At 46.0% G+C, this 17,405-nt stretch overlaps 1 protein-coding gene across 2 annotated transcripts in view; it reads left to right on the top strand.

Annotated features, from left to right (window-relative positions):
• Positions 1-17,405, top strand: part of LOC137347345 (alpha-taxilin-like) — a 141,334-nt gene that overhangs the window by 63,756 nt on the left and 60,173 nt on the right. For both annotated transcript variants that reach the window (XM_068011810.1, XM_068011809.1), the window contains exons 4-5: positions 13,725-13,919; positions 16,194-16,313. In XM_068011810.1, coding sequence (XP_067867911.1) covers positions 13,725-13,919; positions 16,194-16,313 — 315 coding nt within the window. The remainder of the gene's footprint in view (positions 1-13,724; positions 13,920-16,193; positions 16,314-17,405) is intronic.

Raw genomic sequence — 17,405 nt, 5'->3', positions numbered from 1 at the left:
GGAACGGCGGTGGAGGCAGAAACCCTCAACACTTTCAAAAGGTATCTGGCCATGCACCTGAAGTGCTGTAACCTGCAAGGCTATGGACCAGGTGCTGGAAGGTGGGATTAGATTGGGTGACTAGATTTTCGGCCAGTGCAGACAAGACGGGCTGAATGACATCATATATACAAACATACGAATTAGGAGCAGGAGTAGGCCACTACATGGCTGAACTGATTACTCCACATTTCCACCTACCCCCAATAACCTTTCACCCCTTGTTTGTCAAGAATCTATCTACCTCTGCCCTAAAAATATTCAAGACTCTGCTTCCACCACCTTTTGAGGAAGAGAATTCCAAAGACTCACTACCCTCAGAGAAGAAGTTTCTCCTCAACTCTGTCTTAAATGGGCGACCGCTTATTTTTAAACAGTGACCCCTAGTTCCAGATTCCATTGAATGTCAAGGTGAGATGGTTAGATTCTGTTAGTGAAATTATCATTGCCCGCCACTTGTGTGGCGCGAATGTTATTTGCCACTTATCGGCCCAAGCCTGGATGTTGTCCACGTCTTGGCAGTGGGATGGGATACAGAGTAGAGGTACAGTAGGGGGAGATGCAAAGTCAAATATGGAAGAGAAACAAAGTCAGTCTGGAAGGCAGAGCAAATATAGAGCTGTTAAGGCACAAGCGAATAATACAAGGCTGGATTGCATCTATTTTAACGCAAAGAGTCTTACTAGTAAGGCAGATGAATTGAGGGTGTTGATTAACACATGGGAATATGATATTGTTATCACAGAGACATGGTTGAGGGAAGGGCAGGACTGGCAGCTCGGTATTACAGGGTATAGCATTTTCAGGCGTGACGGGAGTGGATAAAAGAGGAGGTGGCATTGCACTGTTGATCAAGGAGTCAATTACTGCAGTAAGGAGGGATGATATCTTAGAAGGTTCCTCATTTGAGGCCATATGGGTAGAACTTAAAAAGAAAAAGGGGGCAATCACTTGGCTGGGAGTGTCCTACAGGCCTCCAAACAGTCAGGAAGAGATAGAGGAGCAGATATGTAGGCAAATCTCGGGTGTAAAAATAATAGGGGATTTCAACTTCCCCAATATTAACTGGGATAGTCTTCGTGCAAAAGGCTTAAAGGGGCGGAACTCTTAAAGTACATACAGAGAGATTTTGAGCCAGCACATAGAAAAGCCCTACAAGAGAAGGGGCAGTACTGGACCCAATCCTAGGGAATGAAATCGGACAAGTGGTAGAAGTGTCAGTGGGGGACCATTTCAGGGATAGTGACCATAATTCTGTAAGATTTAAGGTAATTATGTAAAAGGACAAAGATGGACAGGAAATAAAGGTACTGAATTTGGGGAAGGCCGATTTCAATATGATAAAACAGGATCTGGCCAGAGTGGACTGGGATCAGTTACTTGTAGGAAAGTCCACATCAGACCAGTGGGCGTCATTCAAAAAGGAAATAGTGAGAGTTCAGAGCCACCATGCTCCCGTAAAGATGAAGGGTAGGACCAACAAGTCCAGGGAACCTGGATGTCAAGGATTGGATAAGGACAGAAAAGGAGGCTTATGGCAGATTCAGAGTGCTGTAAACAACGAAGGACCTCGAAGTGTATAGAAAGTGTAGGGGGGTATTTAAAGTAATTAGGAGAGCAAAGAGGGGACATGAGAAAACACAGGCAGGCAAGATAAAGGAAAATCCTTAGGCGTTTTATAAGTATATTAAGGGCAAGAGGATAACCAGGGAAAGAGTAGGGCCCATTGGGGACCAAAGTGACAGTCTGTGTGTGGAACCGGAAGACGTAGATGAGGTTTTAAATGATTACTTTTCATCTCTGTTCACTATGGAGAAGGACGATGTAGGTGTAGAGATCAGGGAGGGGGTTTGTGATATACTTGAACAAATTAGCATTGAAAGGGAGGAAGTATTAGCTGTTTTAATGGGCTTAAAAATGGATAAATCCCCAGGCCCAGGTGAGATGTATCCCAGGCTGTTATGTGAGGCAAGGGAGGAGATAGCAGGGGCTCTGACACAAATTTTTAAATCCTCTCTGGCCACAGGAGAGGTACCAGAGGACTGAATGTGGTATCATTTTTCAAGAAGGGTAGCAGAGATAAACCAGGTAATTACAGGCCAGTGAGTCTAACATCAGTGGTAGGGAAACTATTCGAAAAAATTCTGAGGGACAAGATTAATCTCCACTTGGGGAGGCAGGGATAGTCAGCATGGTTCTGTCGGGGTGAGATGATGTCTAATGAACTTGATTGAATTTTTCGAGGAAGTGACTAGATGTGTTCTTTCTTTCTTTCTTTTGGGCCTCCTTATCTCGAGAGACAATGGATACGCGCCTGGAGGTGGTCAGTGGTTTGTGAAGCAGCGCCTGGAGTGGCTATCAAGTCCAATTCTGGAGTGACAGGCTCTTCCACAGGTGCTGCAGAGAAATTTGTTTGTCGGGGCTGTTGCACAGTTGGCTCTCCCCTTGCGCCTCTGTCTTTTTTCCTGCCAACTACTAAGTCTCTTTGACTCGCCACAATTTAGCCCTGTCTTTATGGCTGCCCGCCAGCTCTGGCGAATGCTGGCAACTGACTCCCACGACTTGTGATCAATGTCACACGATTTCATGTCGCGTTTGCAGACGTCTTTATAGCGGAGACATGGACGGCCGGTGGGTCTGATACCAGTGGCGAGCTCGCTGTACAATGTGTCTTTGGGGATCCTGCCATCTTCCATGCGGCTCACATGGCCAAGCCATCTCAAGCGCCGCTGACTCAGTAGTGTGTATAAGCTGGGGGTGTTGGCCGCTTCAAGGACTTCTGTGTTGGAGATATAGTCCTGCCACCTGATGCCAAGTATTCTCCGAAGGCAGCGAAGATGGAATGAATTGAGACGTTGCTCTTGGCTGGCATACGTTGTCCAGGCCTCGCTGCCGTAGAGCAAGGTACTGAGGACACAGGCCTGATACACTCGGACTTTTGTGTTCCGTGTCAGTGCGCCATTTTCCCACACTCTCTTGGCCAGTCTGGACATAGCAGTGGAAGCCTTACCCATGCGCTTGTTGATTTCTGCATCTAGAGACAGGTTACTGGTGATAGTTGAGCCTAGGTAGGTGAACTCTTGAACCACTTCCAGAGCGTGGTCGCCAATATTGATGGATGGAGCATTTCTGACATCCTGCCCCATGATGTTCGTTTTCTTGAGGCTGATGGTTAGGCCAAATTCATTGCAGGCAGACGCAAACCTGTCGATGAGACTCTGCAGGCACTCTTCAGTGTGAGATGTTAAAGCAGCATCGTCAGCAAAGAGGAGTTCTCTGATGAGGACTTTCCGTACTTTGGACTTCGCTCTTAGACGGGCAAGGTTGAACAACCTGCCCCCTGATCTTGTGTGGAGGAAAATTCCTTCTTCAGAGGATTTGAACGCATGTGAAAGCAGCAGGGAGAAGAAAATCCCAAAAAGTGTGGGTGCGAGAACACAGCCCTGTTTCACACCACTCAGGATAGGAAAGGGCTCTGATGAGGAGCCACCATGTTGAATTGTGCCTTTCATATTGTCATGGAATGAGGTGATGATACTTAGTAGCTTTGGTGGACATCCAATCTTTTCTAGTAGTCTGAAGAGACCACGTCTGCTGACGAGGTCAAAGGCTTTGGTGAGATCAATGAAAGCAATGTAGAGGGGCATCTGTTGTTCACCGCATTTCTCCTGTATCTGACGAAGGGAGAACAGCATGTCAATGGTCGATCTCTCTGCACGAAAGCCACACTGTGCCTCAGGGTAGACGCGCTCGGCCAGCTTCTGGAGCCTGTTCAGAGCGACTCGAGCAAAGACTTTCCCCACTATGCTGAGCAGGGAGATTCCACGGTAGTTGTTGCAGTCACCGCGGTCACCTTTGTTTTTATAGAGGGTGATGATGTTGGCATCGCGCATGTCCTGGGGTACTGCTCCCTCGTCCCAGCACAGGCATAGCAGTTCATGTAGTGCTGAGAGTATAGCAGGCTTGGCACTCTTGATTATTTCAGGGGTAATGCTGTCCTTCCCAGGGGCTTTTCCGCTGGCTGGAGAATCATTGGCATCACTGAGTTCCGATTTGGTTGGCTGTATGTCCAGCTCATCCATGACTGGTAGGGGCTGGGCTGCATTGAGGGCAGTCTCAGTGACAACATTCTCACTGGAGTACAGTTCTAGGTAGTGCTCAACCCAGCGGTCCATCTGTTTGCGTTGGTCAGTGATTATGTCCCCCGATTTAGATTTGAGGGGGGCGATCTTCTTGATGGTTGGCCCAAGAGCTCTCTTCATGCCATCATACATTCCTCTGATGTTTCCGGTGTCTGAGGCCAGCTGAATATGACTGCATAGGTGTTGCCAGTAGTCGTTTACGCAACGCCTAGCTGTTCTTTGTGCAGTACTTCTGGCTGCTTTAAGTGCTGTGGATGTTAAATCGCTGGGGGCTTTCTTGTAGTTCAACAGTGCAATGCGCTTAGCGGCTATGACAGGTTCCAGTTCTTCATTATGAGATTGAAACCAGTCTGCATTTCTCTTCGCACTTTTGCCGTAGGTGGTCAAAGCTGACTCATAGATGGCGTCTCTGATGTGGGCCCACTTGGTCTCAGCATCCCCTGTGGGAGTGTTTTGAAGGGCTGTTACAAATGAATTTAGAAATTTTTGTAACAGCTGTGGGTGAGAAATTCTGCTCGTGTTGATGCGCGGGTGGCCCTTCTGCTTGGAATGATGCAACTTCTTTGGTCTGAGTCTAACCTTGCTGCACACCAGGGAGTGGTCGGTGTCGCAGTCCGCACTGTGGAAGCTGCGTGTGATTTGAACACTGTTTAAGGCGGCTCGCCTTGTGACAATGAGGTCTAGCTGGTGCCAACGACGTGATCTTGGGTGCCTCCATGAAACCTGGTGACAGGGTTTAGTGTGAAAGAACGAGTTGGTGATGCAGAGGTTATGATAGGTACACAACTCAAGCAGTCTCTGCCCGTTCTTCCTTCCAACGCCATAGCGCCCAAGGCAGGAGGGCCATGAGTCATGGTCGGCCCCAACCCTGGCATTAAAGTCCCCCGGCAGGAATAGGTGTTCGGTGTTGGGGATGCTGCTAATGATATGGAGTTGTTCATGGAACTGGTCTTTAGCTTCAGGTGGGGAGCAGAGTGTTGGAGCATAGATGCTGAGTAGGTGTACTGGATCAGAGGTGGTGAGCAGTCGGATGGACAGTATGCGTTCCGAGCCATTTGAGGGAGGCTCTATCATGCTGAGCAAGGAGTTTCTGATGGCGAAGCCCACTCCATGCTGTCTTGGTTCTTCAGGATCCCTGCCCTGCCAGAAGAAGGTGTAGTCTTGCTCTGCTAGAGAGCCACTCGAGGGGAGGCGAGTCTCCTGAAGTGCTGCAATGTCCACATTGAATCTACTGAGCTCGTTGTTAATGATGGCGGTCTTCCGAGAATCGTTGATTTGTGTGAGGTCTTCCGACAGGCCAGGACACATAGTTCTGACGTTCCAGCTTGCAAAGCGAAGGGCTGGTACCTTCTTTCCTTTTTTCATGTTGTTTGGTGCGGTGTTTCAGTCCACCTTTCGGGCAATGACCCTGAGCTCCAAGCACCCATTGAAGCAGGCAGACTGTGGCGGGACAGAACCTTATTGACCGGGGGCTGCCCGGTTTGAGGCGGGCGGTAGCTGTCAAGTGAGGTGCAATGACCTCTCCCACCGACAAAGGCAACCCGTGGCGCACAGTTTCTACGCCAATTTATCTGGACTTATAACCCGTAACTGCTGCCTTCCGTGTTGTTTTAGTCGCTGTGAGGCAACTATGGAGTGACCTCTCCATGGCGCATGCCTGTGCAAATCTATGGAGGTTGAGAGTTGCCCAGTCGTCAAAACCCCCCTCTCGGCCTTTCTGGTGGGGTCCAAAGGAGTACAGGACATGACGTTTGGCACCAGTATGGCTGCAGGAACTGCCGGAAACATGCCAAAGGTGACACATGACCGCCTACGGGGTTCCGCTCCGGATTATCTGTTAGGGTTTACTCCCTTAGCCTTGGTCTCTCCCGAGACGCCCACAAGGCAGTGGGGTTGTTGGGGCCCCTACACAGGTGTAGGATGGTGACTAGATGTGTAGATGAGGGTAAAGCAGTTGATCTAGTCTATATGGACTTCAGTAAGGCTTTTGATAAGGTCCCACATGGGAGATTGGTTAAGAAGGTAAGAGCCCATGGGATCCAGGGCAATTTGGCAAATTGGATCCAAAATTGGCTTAGTGGCAGGAGGCAGAGGGTGATGGTCGAGGGTTGTTTTTGCGAGTGGAAGCCTGTGACCAGTGATATACCGCAAGGATTGGTGCTGGGACCCTTGCTGTTTGTAGTGTCCAAAAATGATTTGGATGTGAATATAGGAGGCATGATCAGTAAGTTCACAGATGACACGAAAGTTGGTGGTGTCGTAAATAGTGAGGAGGAAAGCCTTGTATTACAGGACGATATAGATGGGCTGGTAAGATGGGCGGAGCAGTGGCAAATGGAATTTAATCCTGAGAAGTGTGAGGTGATGAATTTTGGGAGGACTATCATGGCAAGGGAATTGTATAATGGATGGTAGAAAGTACAGAGGGTCAGAGGAAGTACCCTAGAAAGTACAGAGGGACCTTTGTGTACTTGTCCATAGATCACTGAAGGCAGCAGCATTGGTAGATAAGGTAATTAGGAAGGCATATGGGATACTTGCCTTTATTAGCCAAGGCACAGAATATAAGAGCAGGGAGGTTATGGTGGAGCTGTATAAAACGCTAGTTCGGCCACAGCTGCAGTACTGTGTACAGTTCTGGTCACCACACTATAGGAAGGATGTGATTGCACTGGAGAGGGTGCAGAGGAGTTTCACCAGGATGTTGCCTGGGCTGGAGCATTTCAGCTGTGAGGAGAGACTGAAAAGGCTCGGGTTGTTTTCCTTCGGGCAGAGAAGGAACCTGATTGAGATATACAAAATTATGAGGGGCATTAATAGGATAGATAGGAAGAAACTCTTTCCATTAGCGGAGGTGTCAATAACCAGGGGGCATAGATTTAAGGTATGGGGCAGGAGGTTTAGAGGTGATTTGCGGAAAAGTTTTCTTCACCCAACCTGGGAATCTGGAACACACTGCCTGAAGGGGTGGTGGAAGAAAGAACCTCAACATTTAAGAAGTATTTAGATGAGCACTAGAAATGCCATAGCATCCAAGGCTATGGGCCAAGTGCTGGAAGATGGGTTTAGAATAGATAGGTGCTTGATGGCCAGCGCAGACACGATGGGCTGCATCTGGACATGGAGTGCTTCAGTATATGAGGAGTCACGAATGGTCCTTAACGGTGTGCAATCATCATTGAACATCCCATTTCTGATATGATGGAGGGAAGGTCATTGTTGAAGCAGCTAAAGATGGTTGGCCCTAGTACACTGTCCTGAGGAACTCCTGCAGTGATCTCCTGGGACTGATGATTGACCTCCAACAACCACACCCATCTTCCTTTTGTGCTAGGTCTGACTCCAACCAGTGGAAAGTTTTCACCCTGCTTCCCATTGACCCCAATTTTGCTAAGGCTCCTTGATGCCACACTCTGTCAAATGCTGCCTTGATGTCAAGGGCAGTCACTCTCGCCTCACCTCTGGATTTCAGCTCTTCTGGCCATGTTTGGACCAAGGCTGTAATCGGGTCAGGAACTGAGTGGCCCTGGCGGAACCCAAACTGAGCGTCACTGAGCAGGTTCTTGCTGAGCAAGTGTGGCTTGATAGCACTGTCGACGACTCCTTCCATCACTTTACTGCTGATCGACAGTAGACTGATCGGGGGTTAATTGGTCGGGTTGGACTTGTCCTGTTTTTTGTGGACATGACATACCTGGGAAATTTTCTACATTGCTGGGTAGATGCCAGTGTTGTAGCTGTACTGGAACAGCTCAGCTGGGGCGCGGCTAGTTCTGGACCACAGGTCTTCAGTACTATTGCCAGAATGTTATCAGGGCCTATAGCCTTTTCAGTATCCAGTGCCTTTACCTGTTTCTTGATATCATGTGGAGTGAATCAGTTTGGCTGAAGATTGTCATCTGTAATGCTGGGATCCTCAGGAAGAGGTTGAGATGGATCATCCACTCGGCACTTCTGGCTAAAGATGGATGCAAATTCTTCAGCCTTGTCTTTTGCACTGATGTGTTGGGCTCTCCCATCGTTGGGGAGGGGGCGGCTGATATTTGTGGAGCCGCCGCCTCCCGTGTAGTTGTTTAAATGTCCACCACCGTTCATGACTGGATGTGGCAGGACTGCAAAGCTTAGATCTGATCCATTGGGTGTGGGATCTCTTAGCCCTGTCTTTCGCTTGCTGCATCCTCTCTTTGGCACGCAAGTAATCCTGTGTTGTAGCTTCACCAGGCCCATACCGCATATTAGGTATGTCTAGTGCTGCTCTTGGCATGCCCTCCTGCGCGCTTCATTGAACCAGGGTTGGTCTCCCGGCTTGAAGGTAATGGTAGAGTGGGGATATGCTGGGCCATGAGGTTACAGATTGTGGTTGAATAGAATTCTGCTGCTGCTGATGGCTCTCAGCACCTCATGGATGCCCAGTTTTGAGTTGCAAGATCTGTTCAAAATCTATCCCATTTAGCACAGTGGTAGTGCGACACAACATGATGATGGGTATCCTCAGTGTGAAGACGGGACTTCTTCTCCAGAAAAACTGTGCGGTGGTCACTCCTACCAATACTGTCGTGGACCAGTGCATCTGTGACAGGTAAATTGGTGAGGATGAGGTCAAGAAGGTTTTTTCCTTCTTTTTGGTTTCCTCACCACCTGCCGCAGACTCAGTCCAGCAGCTATGTCCTTTAGGGCTTGGTCAGTAGTGGTGCCATCGAGCCACTCTTGGTGATGGACGTTGAAATCCCTCACCCAGAGTACGTTCTGTGCCCTTGCTACACTCAGTACTTCTTCCAGTTGGTGTTCAACATGCTGGTTCATCAGCTGAGATGAGGCTGTCCGTAATAATCTGCAGGAGGTTTCCTTGTCCGTGTTTGACCTGATCCCATGAGATTTCATGGGGTCTGAGAGTCAATGTTGAGGTCTCCCAAGGCAACTCCCTCCCAACTGTATACCACTGTGCTGCCACCTCTGGTGGAACAGGACATAACCAGGGATGGTGATGGTGGTGTCTGGGACATTGGAAGGTGTGATTCCATGAGTATGACCATGTCAGGCTATTGCTTGACTAGCCTGTTGGACAGCTCTCCCAAGTTTGGCATAAGCCCCCAGATATTAGTAAGGAGGACTTTGCAGGGTCGACAGGGTTGGGTTTGCTGTTGTCGTTTCCAGTGCCTAGGTCAATGCCAGGTGGTACAAAGAACAAAGATAATTACAGCACAGGAACAGGCCCTTCGGCCCTCCAAGCCTGCGCCGATCCAGATCCCCTCTCTAAACATGTCGCCTATTTTCTAAGCTTCTGTATCTCTTTTCTTCCTGCCCATTCATGTATCTGTCCAGATACATCTTAAAAGACTCCATCGTGCCCGCATCTACCACCTCCGCTGGCAATGCGTTCCAGGTGCCCACCACCCTCTGCGTAAAGAACTTTCCACGCATATCCCCCCTAAACTTTTCCCCTTTCACTTTGAACTCGTGTCCTCTAGTAATTGAAACCCCCACTCTGGGAAAAAGCTTCTTGCTATCCACCCTGTCTATACCTCTCATGATTTTGTACACCTCAATCAGGTCCCCCCTCAACCTCCGTCTTTCTAATGAAAATAATCCTAATCTACTCAACCTCTCTTCATAGCTAGCGCCCTCCATACCAGGCAACATCCTGGTGAACCTCCTCTGCACCCTCTCCAAAGCATCCACATCCTTTTGATAATGTGGCGACCAGAACTGTACGCAGTATTCCAAATGTGGCCGAACCAAAGTCCTATACAACTGTAACATGACCTGCCAACTCTTGTACTCAATGCCCCGTCCGATGAAGGAAAGCATGCCGTATGCCTTCTTGACCACTCTATTTACCTGCGTTGCCACCTTCAGGGAACAGTGGACCTGAACACCCAAATCTCTCTGGACATCAATTTTCCCCAGGACTTTTCCATTTACTGTATAGTTCACTCTTGAATTGGATCTTCCAAAATGCATCACCTCGCATTTGCCCTGATTGAACTCCATCTGCCATTTCTCTGCCCAACTCTCCAATCTATCTATATTCTGCTGTATTCTCTGACAGACCCCTTCACTATCTGCTACTCCACCAATCTTAGTGTCGTCTGCAAATTTGCTAATCAGTCCACCTATACTTTCCTCCAAATCATTAATGTATATCACAAACAACAGTGGTCCCAGCACGGATCCCTGTGGAACACCACTGGTCACACGTCTCCATTTTGAGAAACTCCCTTCTACTGCTACTCTCTGTCTCCTGTTGCCCAGCCAGTTCTTTATCCATCTAGCTAGTACACCTTGGACCCCAAGCGCCTTCACTTTCTCCATCAGCCTGCCATGGGGCACCTTATCAAACGCCTTACTGAAGTCCATGTATATGACATCGACAGCCCTTCCGTCATCAATCAACTTTGTCACTTCCTCAAAGAATTCTATTAAGTTGGTAAGACATGACCTTCCCTGCACAAAACCATGTTGCCTATCACTGATGAGCCCATTTTCTTCCAAATGGGAATAGATCCTATCCCTCAGTATCGTCTCCAGCAGCTTCCCTACCACTGACGTCAGGCTCACCGGTCTATAATTACCTGGATTATCCCTGCTACCCTTCTTAAACAAGGGGACAACATTAGCAATTCTCCAGTCCTCCGGGACCTCACCCGTGTTTAAGGATGCTGCAAAGATATCTGTTAAGGCCCCAGCTATTTCCTCTCTCGCTTCCTTCAGTAACCTGGGATAGATCCCATCCGGACCTGGGGACTTGTCCACCTTAATGCCCTTTAGAATACCCAACACTTCCTCCCTCCTTATGCTGACTTGACCTAGAGTAATCAAACATCTGTTCCTAACCTCAACATCCGTCATGTCCCTCTCCTCAGTGAATACCGATGCAAAGTACTCGTTTAGAATCTCACCCATTTTCTCTGAGTCCAAGCATTACATTCCTCCTTTGTCCTTTAGTGGGCCAATCCTTTCTCTAGATACCCTCTTTCTCCTTATATATGAATAAAAGGCTTTGGGATTTTCCTTAACCCTGTTTGCTAAAGATATTTCATGACCCCTTTTAGCCCTCTTAATTCCTCGTTTCAGATTGGTCCTACATTCCCGATATTCTTTCAAAGCTTCGTCTTTCATCAGCCGCCTAGACCTTATGTATGCTTCCTTTTTCCTCTTAGCTAGTCTCACAATTTCACCTGTCATCCATGGTTCCCTAATCTTGCCATTTCTATCCCTCATTTTCACAGGAACATGTCTCTCCTGCACGCTAATCAACCTCTCTTTAAAAGCCTCCCACATATCACATGTGGATTTACCTTCAAACAGCTGCTCCCAATCTACATTTCCCAGCTCCTGCCGAATTTTGGTATAGTTGGCCTTCCCCCAATTTAGCACTCTTCCTTTTGGACCACTCTCGTCTTTGTCCATGAGTATTTTAAAGCTTACGGAATTGTGATCACTATTCCCAAAGTAGTCCCCTACTGAAACTTCAACAACCTGGCCGGGCTCATTCCCCAACACCAGGTCCAGTATGGCCCCTTCCCGAGTTGGGACTATTTACATACTGCTCTAGAAAACCCTCCTGGATGCTCCTTACAAATTCTGCTCCATCTGGACCTCTAACATTAAGCGAATCCCAGTCAATGTTGGGAAAATTAAAATCTCCTATCACCACCACCCTGTTGCTCCTACATCTTTCCATAATCTGTTTACATATTTGTACATCTATCTCACGCTCGCTGTTGGGAGGCCTGTAGTACAGCCCCAACATTGTTACCGCACCCTTCCTATTTCTGAGTTCTGTCCATATTGCCTCACTGCTCGAGTCCTCCATAGTGCCCTCCTTCAGCACAGCTGTGATATCCTCTTTGACCAGTAATGCAACTCCTCCACCCCTTTTACCTCCCTCTCTATCCCGCCTGAAGCATCGATATCCTGGGATATTTAGTTGCCAATCATGCCCTTCCCTCAACCAAGTCTCAGTAATAGCAATAACATCATACTCCCAGGTACTAATCCAAGCCCGAACTTCATCTGCCTTACCAACTACACTTCTTGCATTAAAACAAATGCACCTCAGACCACCAGTCCCTTTATATTCATCATCTGCTCCCTGCCTGCTCTTCCCCTTAGTCACACTGACTTCATTATCTAGTTCCCTACAGGCTTTTGTTACTACCTCCTCACTGTCAACTGACCTCAATTGGTTCCCATCCGTCTGGTGTCATTCCTTTTCTTAGACTTCGTAGCAGTTTGATGCAGCTGGCTTTCTAGGCCGTTTCAGAGGGCAGTTAAAAGTCAACCATGTTGCTGTGGATCTGAAGTCACATGGAGGCTAGACCAGGTAAGGATGGCAGATTTCCTTCCCTAGAAACTGTGGTGGGTTTCGAACCCATGTCTCCAGAGCATTAGCCTGGGCCTCTGGATTACTAGTTCTGTGACATTGCCACTACAAAACCGCTTCCCCTAGTAGCATGGTTTAAAAAAAAAAAGGAATATGAACAACGGTCAAAATTTTGCTTAGTACAGGAGAAAGGTTAGCTTTTAAGATGAGGATTGGTTTTGTGCATGATTGGGTTGATATCCTTTAATGCCTTTCAATGGACATAGATTCATAATTGGTTGAGGCTGATGGTGTTTTAACATTTGTCCTCTCATATTGTGGGGCATTAAAACAAATGCTGCCATGACGTCTTTTTTGTATTAAATGTGTTGAGGCAAGTGCAGTGAATGTTTGAGATTGTGATATCACAGTTTTCCCAAAAAATGTATCATGTGGGTACTAATAAGTATTATCTTCAGTTGCAAAATGTTCACTTCAGTGTCTAGAGAATATTGATTTCAAGCCCTGGTGGGTCAATCTCAAACCTGTTCGTCTTTTTGTTGTGATGGGTTCATTCTTGGATGCGTGCAACATAACTGTTTTCCTTCAAACGAATTATGGAGTTGTTTGGGCAATGGTTGTATTCAAGTCTGTGATTTTAAATTCCTTCACTGTCAACCAAATAAATTCTTTTTAGGTCAACAGCATCTTTATCACATTTTTAAAAGAAAAACATAAAATCTCCTGCCTTTGGCATGGAGAGTAATGACTGGGCATGTGGTAACAATGACAATGCTAGTTATGATTCACTATCTCTGACATCGCCACCCCTGCAAAACATATGTGGACTCCCCTGCCCCACCCTCTTTTTTCATTTAAGTTCCATAACACAGATTCAGGAGCCATTCTGCTCCTATCTAAACAAGTAATGTACTACAAGTTGTAATTATGTAGCAATACCTTTTTTTTGGTGAGTTGCTCTTCTATTAACCTGAGATCTATGAAGAATTCCTCTGCTCTGCTTGATGACTGACAGCCCAGATGAGATTGGGATCTCTCCATATTAGAAACAATTTTGTTGGGCCTTGGGTCATTGACTGGATTTTGCGTTCTGTATGTCATAGAACATGAAATGTGCACTAAGTAAAACCAGATCATTCCTTTTTATATTTGTCATATCACTAAATGGCATAGTAGAATATTAGAATTCTAATCCATGCTGGGAAATATTCCCACAGGAAGAAGGTGTTCAACGTGGAAGAGACGAGGAAGAGAAGCGCAAAGAGATCACTTCTCACTTCCAGGTAACTCTCAATGATATCCAGGCACAAATGGAACAACATAATGAACGGAATTCAAAACTGCGCCAGGAGAACATGGAGTTGGCAGAGAAACTGAAGAAACTGATAGAGCAGTATGAACTGAGAGAGGAGGTAAGGAAATTGAAAAGTATCTGGAACTATAATGCTTACCATAACAGACTCAACTGCTTGGAAGTAAAATACCAAAAGTGGCCATCAGCCTATAGCTTTAATTGTTCAGAAGATGTCATTTTGATACTTAGTAATGTTACAGCTCATCAATTGAAGTTAAGGGAATTAGTTGCAGTATGTTTCAAAGCCATTATTGGGGATCAACAAACCCTGATCTGTGCCATTCCTTCCTTGGGAATTTAAGCATTGAATGCAAAGAAACCATTGTTCATTCTTCAGCATTGTTCACAGGCTAGATAGTCCACTTCCTTATGTTCCTGAAGTGTTGGATTATTGCCTGCCAAAACAGAGACCAAAGAAATAGGAGGCAAAAGAATCTGTATTGAAACGGTTAATAATTTCTACAGCAGTTACCTCAGTGGAATGTACAGCGTTGCTGTAGCTAGTGTAGAATAGCTTCGTTCTTTCTGTAACTGAGTTAAAAATCAGTTACTCAGATGATACAGTAGCCCCAGAAAACAGCCATACCTGTCCAGATGCCTGAAGGGTCAAGACATTTGATTCAAATACAAGTACATTTAAATTTGACTGACCCGTCTACTTGCAGTTGAAATGCATTTCAGATTTTCTTCGTCCCAGTCATATTCAATTCCCCTCGCAATAAATGCTAACATTCTATTAGCTTTCCTAATTACGTGCTGTACCTGCATACTAACCTTTTGTGATTCTTGCACTAGGACACCCAGTTCCCTCTGTATCTCAGAGTCCTGCAATCTCTCTCCATTTAGATAATATGCTTTTTTATTCTTCATGCCAAGATGGACAATTTCACATTTTCCCACATTATACTCCATTTGCCAGATCTTTGCCCACTCACTTAACCTATCTATATCCCTTGGTAGCCTCCTTATGTCCTCTTCACAAGTTACTTTCCCACCTATCTTTGTGTCATCAGCAAATTTAGCAACCATACCTTTGGTCCCTTCATCCAAGTCATTTAGAGAAATTGTAGAAAGTTGAGGCCCCAGCACTGATCCCTGTGGCGCACCACTCGTTGCATCTTGCCAACCAGAAAATGACTCATTTATGCCTACTCTGTTCCCTGTAAGCTAGCCAATCTTCTATCCATGCCAAACTGTTACCTCCTCCACCATGAGCTTTTGTTTTCTGCAATAACTTTTGATGTGGCACCTTATCAAATGCCTTCTGGAAATCTAAGTACAGTACATCCACCGGTTCCCCTTTATCCACAGCACAAGGTCAAAGAATTCCAATAAATTGGTTAAACATGATTTCCCTTTCACAAAACCATGTTGACTCTGCCTGATTACCTTGAATTTTTCTAAGTGCCCTGCAATAACGTCTTTAATAGCTTCTAACATTTTCCCTATGACAGATGTTAAGCTAACTGGCCTGTAATTTCCTGCTTTCTGCCTCCCTTTTTGAATAAAGGAGTTACATTGGCTATTTTCCAATCTAACGAAACCTTCCCCGAATCTAGGAAATTTTGGAAAATCTAAATCAATGCATCAACTATCTCAGTAGCCACTTCTTTTAACACCCTAGCATGAAGTCCATCAGGACCCGGGGACTTGTCAGCCCACAGCTCCAATAGTTTGATCAGTACCACTTCCCTGATGATTGCAATTTTCTTGAGTTCCTCCCTCCCTTCCATTTCCCGATTTTACAGCTATTTCTGGGATGTTACTTGTATCCTGTATGCCGGAGACACTCCATGATGGCCTGCAACAAACTATGTAGAGATTAATACTTGGGGACCTGTGTGCTTGTAGTTTATGTTATAATTTGGAAAAATAGCCATTAAGTCTAATGCACTGTCTTTGGCTGCTGTAAATCTTCATCATTGCAAATGTTAACCTATTCATTTACTGTTTGAAAATATGTTTGGCAATTTATTAGCTGAGCCACAGTCTAATGAACTTTGTACTGCATCACTTTTCAGGAAGAAGGAAGATCATGTGAGGGCACTTGATACGACCAATAAGCTAAAGTATAGCAACAACGATTTTCTGTTTATATATGGGTCTGGGGGCAGGAGTGGCTAATATCTAAAGTAAGAACTGAAATATAGCAGGGACGTTTGCCCAATGAAGCGTGCTCCCTACAGGTTTACGAGCCTAGTAGTCATCGAGCCTAGGAGCTGGTCACAGTAATGTGGAGATGAACAATGGAATGTCATATATATGGGAATTCATCAGTTGATTTCATGTCTTTATGGTTTCAATGTTTAACAAGAAAAATACCTGTTCACAGCATATTGACAAGGTATTTAAACACAAAGACCTGCAACAGCAACTCATTGATGCCAAACTCCAGCAAGCACAAGAGCTGCTGAAAGATGCAGAGGAGAGGCACCAGAAAGAAAAAGAATATGTGAGTTGTTACATTCTTTGATCTTTTTCCTCCATTCCTCCAACACCAGTATTCTTCATTCCCCTATTGAATGTGCTGATTCAACAACATAGTGCATTTATACAGTGTCTTTTTAAAGTAGAAAAATATTCCAAGGCAATTTACAGAAGTGTGATCAGCCAAAACCATTCATCAAACTGGAGAGGAAATATTTGGAAGGGTGACCGAAAGCTTGGTAAAAGAGTTAAGTTTAAAGGAGAATCTTTAGAGCAGGAAAGGTTTATGGATGGAATTCTAGAGCAAGGGGCATGGACAGTTTCAAACACAGCTGCAGGGCAATGCACAAGAGGTCAGCATCAGAGACATGGGGAGTTTGTGGGGGTGGAGGGGAAGGGTCCAGAGATTAGCAGGGGCAGGCTGGAAAAGATTTAAGCAGAATTTTAAATTGGAGATGTTGGGGGACCAGGACCCAAATGTAGGTCAGCAAGGGCAAGGGTGACTTCTGGACAGGCCTTGGTGCAGGACAGTGCACAGTCAGCAGTGTTTTAGGTGAGCTGAAGGTTAGAGTGTGGAGGATGGGAGTCTGGCCAGCAGAGCATTGGCATAGTCAAGTCTGGAGATGGTAAAAGCATGGATGATTTCAGCAGTAGATGGGCTGAGGCAGGGATGGAAGCTGGCAATGTTCTAGGTACACGTGGGCAGTCTTTGTGATGGAGAGAATATGGAGTCAAAAAAATTAGCTCAGTTTCAAATAGGATGCTGAAGTAACAGTTTTTTTTTGTTCAACCTGTGATTGTGGCCATGGAGGAATGGCAAGGATACAGTTTGTAGCAGGGTTGAAGTTGATTGTTTTGGTTTTCTCAAAGTTTACTGGAAGAAATCGTGCGTCATCCAAGAAAGATGGGAAAGGGGGAGGGGTGTCAGTTTTGATTAAGGAAAACGTTGCAGTGCTGGAGAGAGAGGATGTCCCAGAGTGGTCAAGGACAGAATCTATTTGACTAGAGCTGTGTAAAAAAAAAAAAACGGTGCAATTTCATTGCTTGGTGTTGTCTATAGGCCATAAACTAGCGGAAAGACATAGAGGGACAAATTTGCAAGAAAATTACAGAGAGG

This window comes from Heterodontus francisci, chromosome 31 (assembly GCF_036365525.1).
Source record: "Heterodontus francisci isolate sHetFra1 chromosome 31, sHetFra1.hap1, whole genome shotgun sequence".
NCBI classification, from domain to species: domain Eukaryota; kingdom Metazoa; phylum Chordata; class Chondrichthyes; order Heterodontiformes; family Heterodontidae; genus Heterodontus; species Heterodontus francisci.
This window is presented reverse-complemented; position numbering and strand designations above follow the sequence as displayed.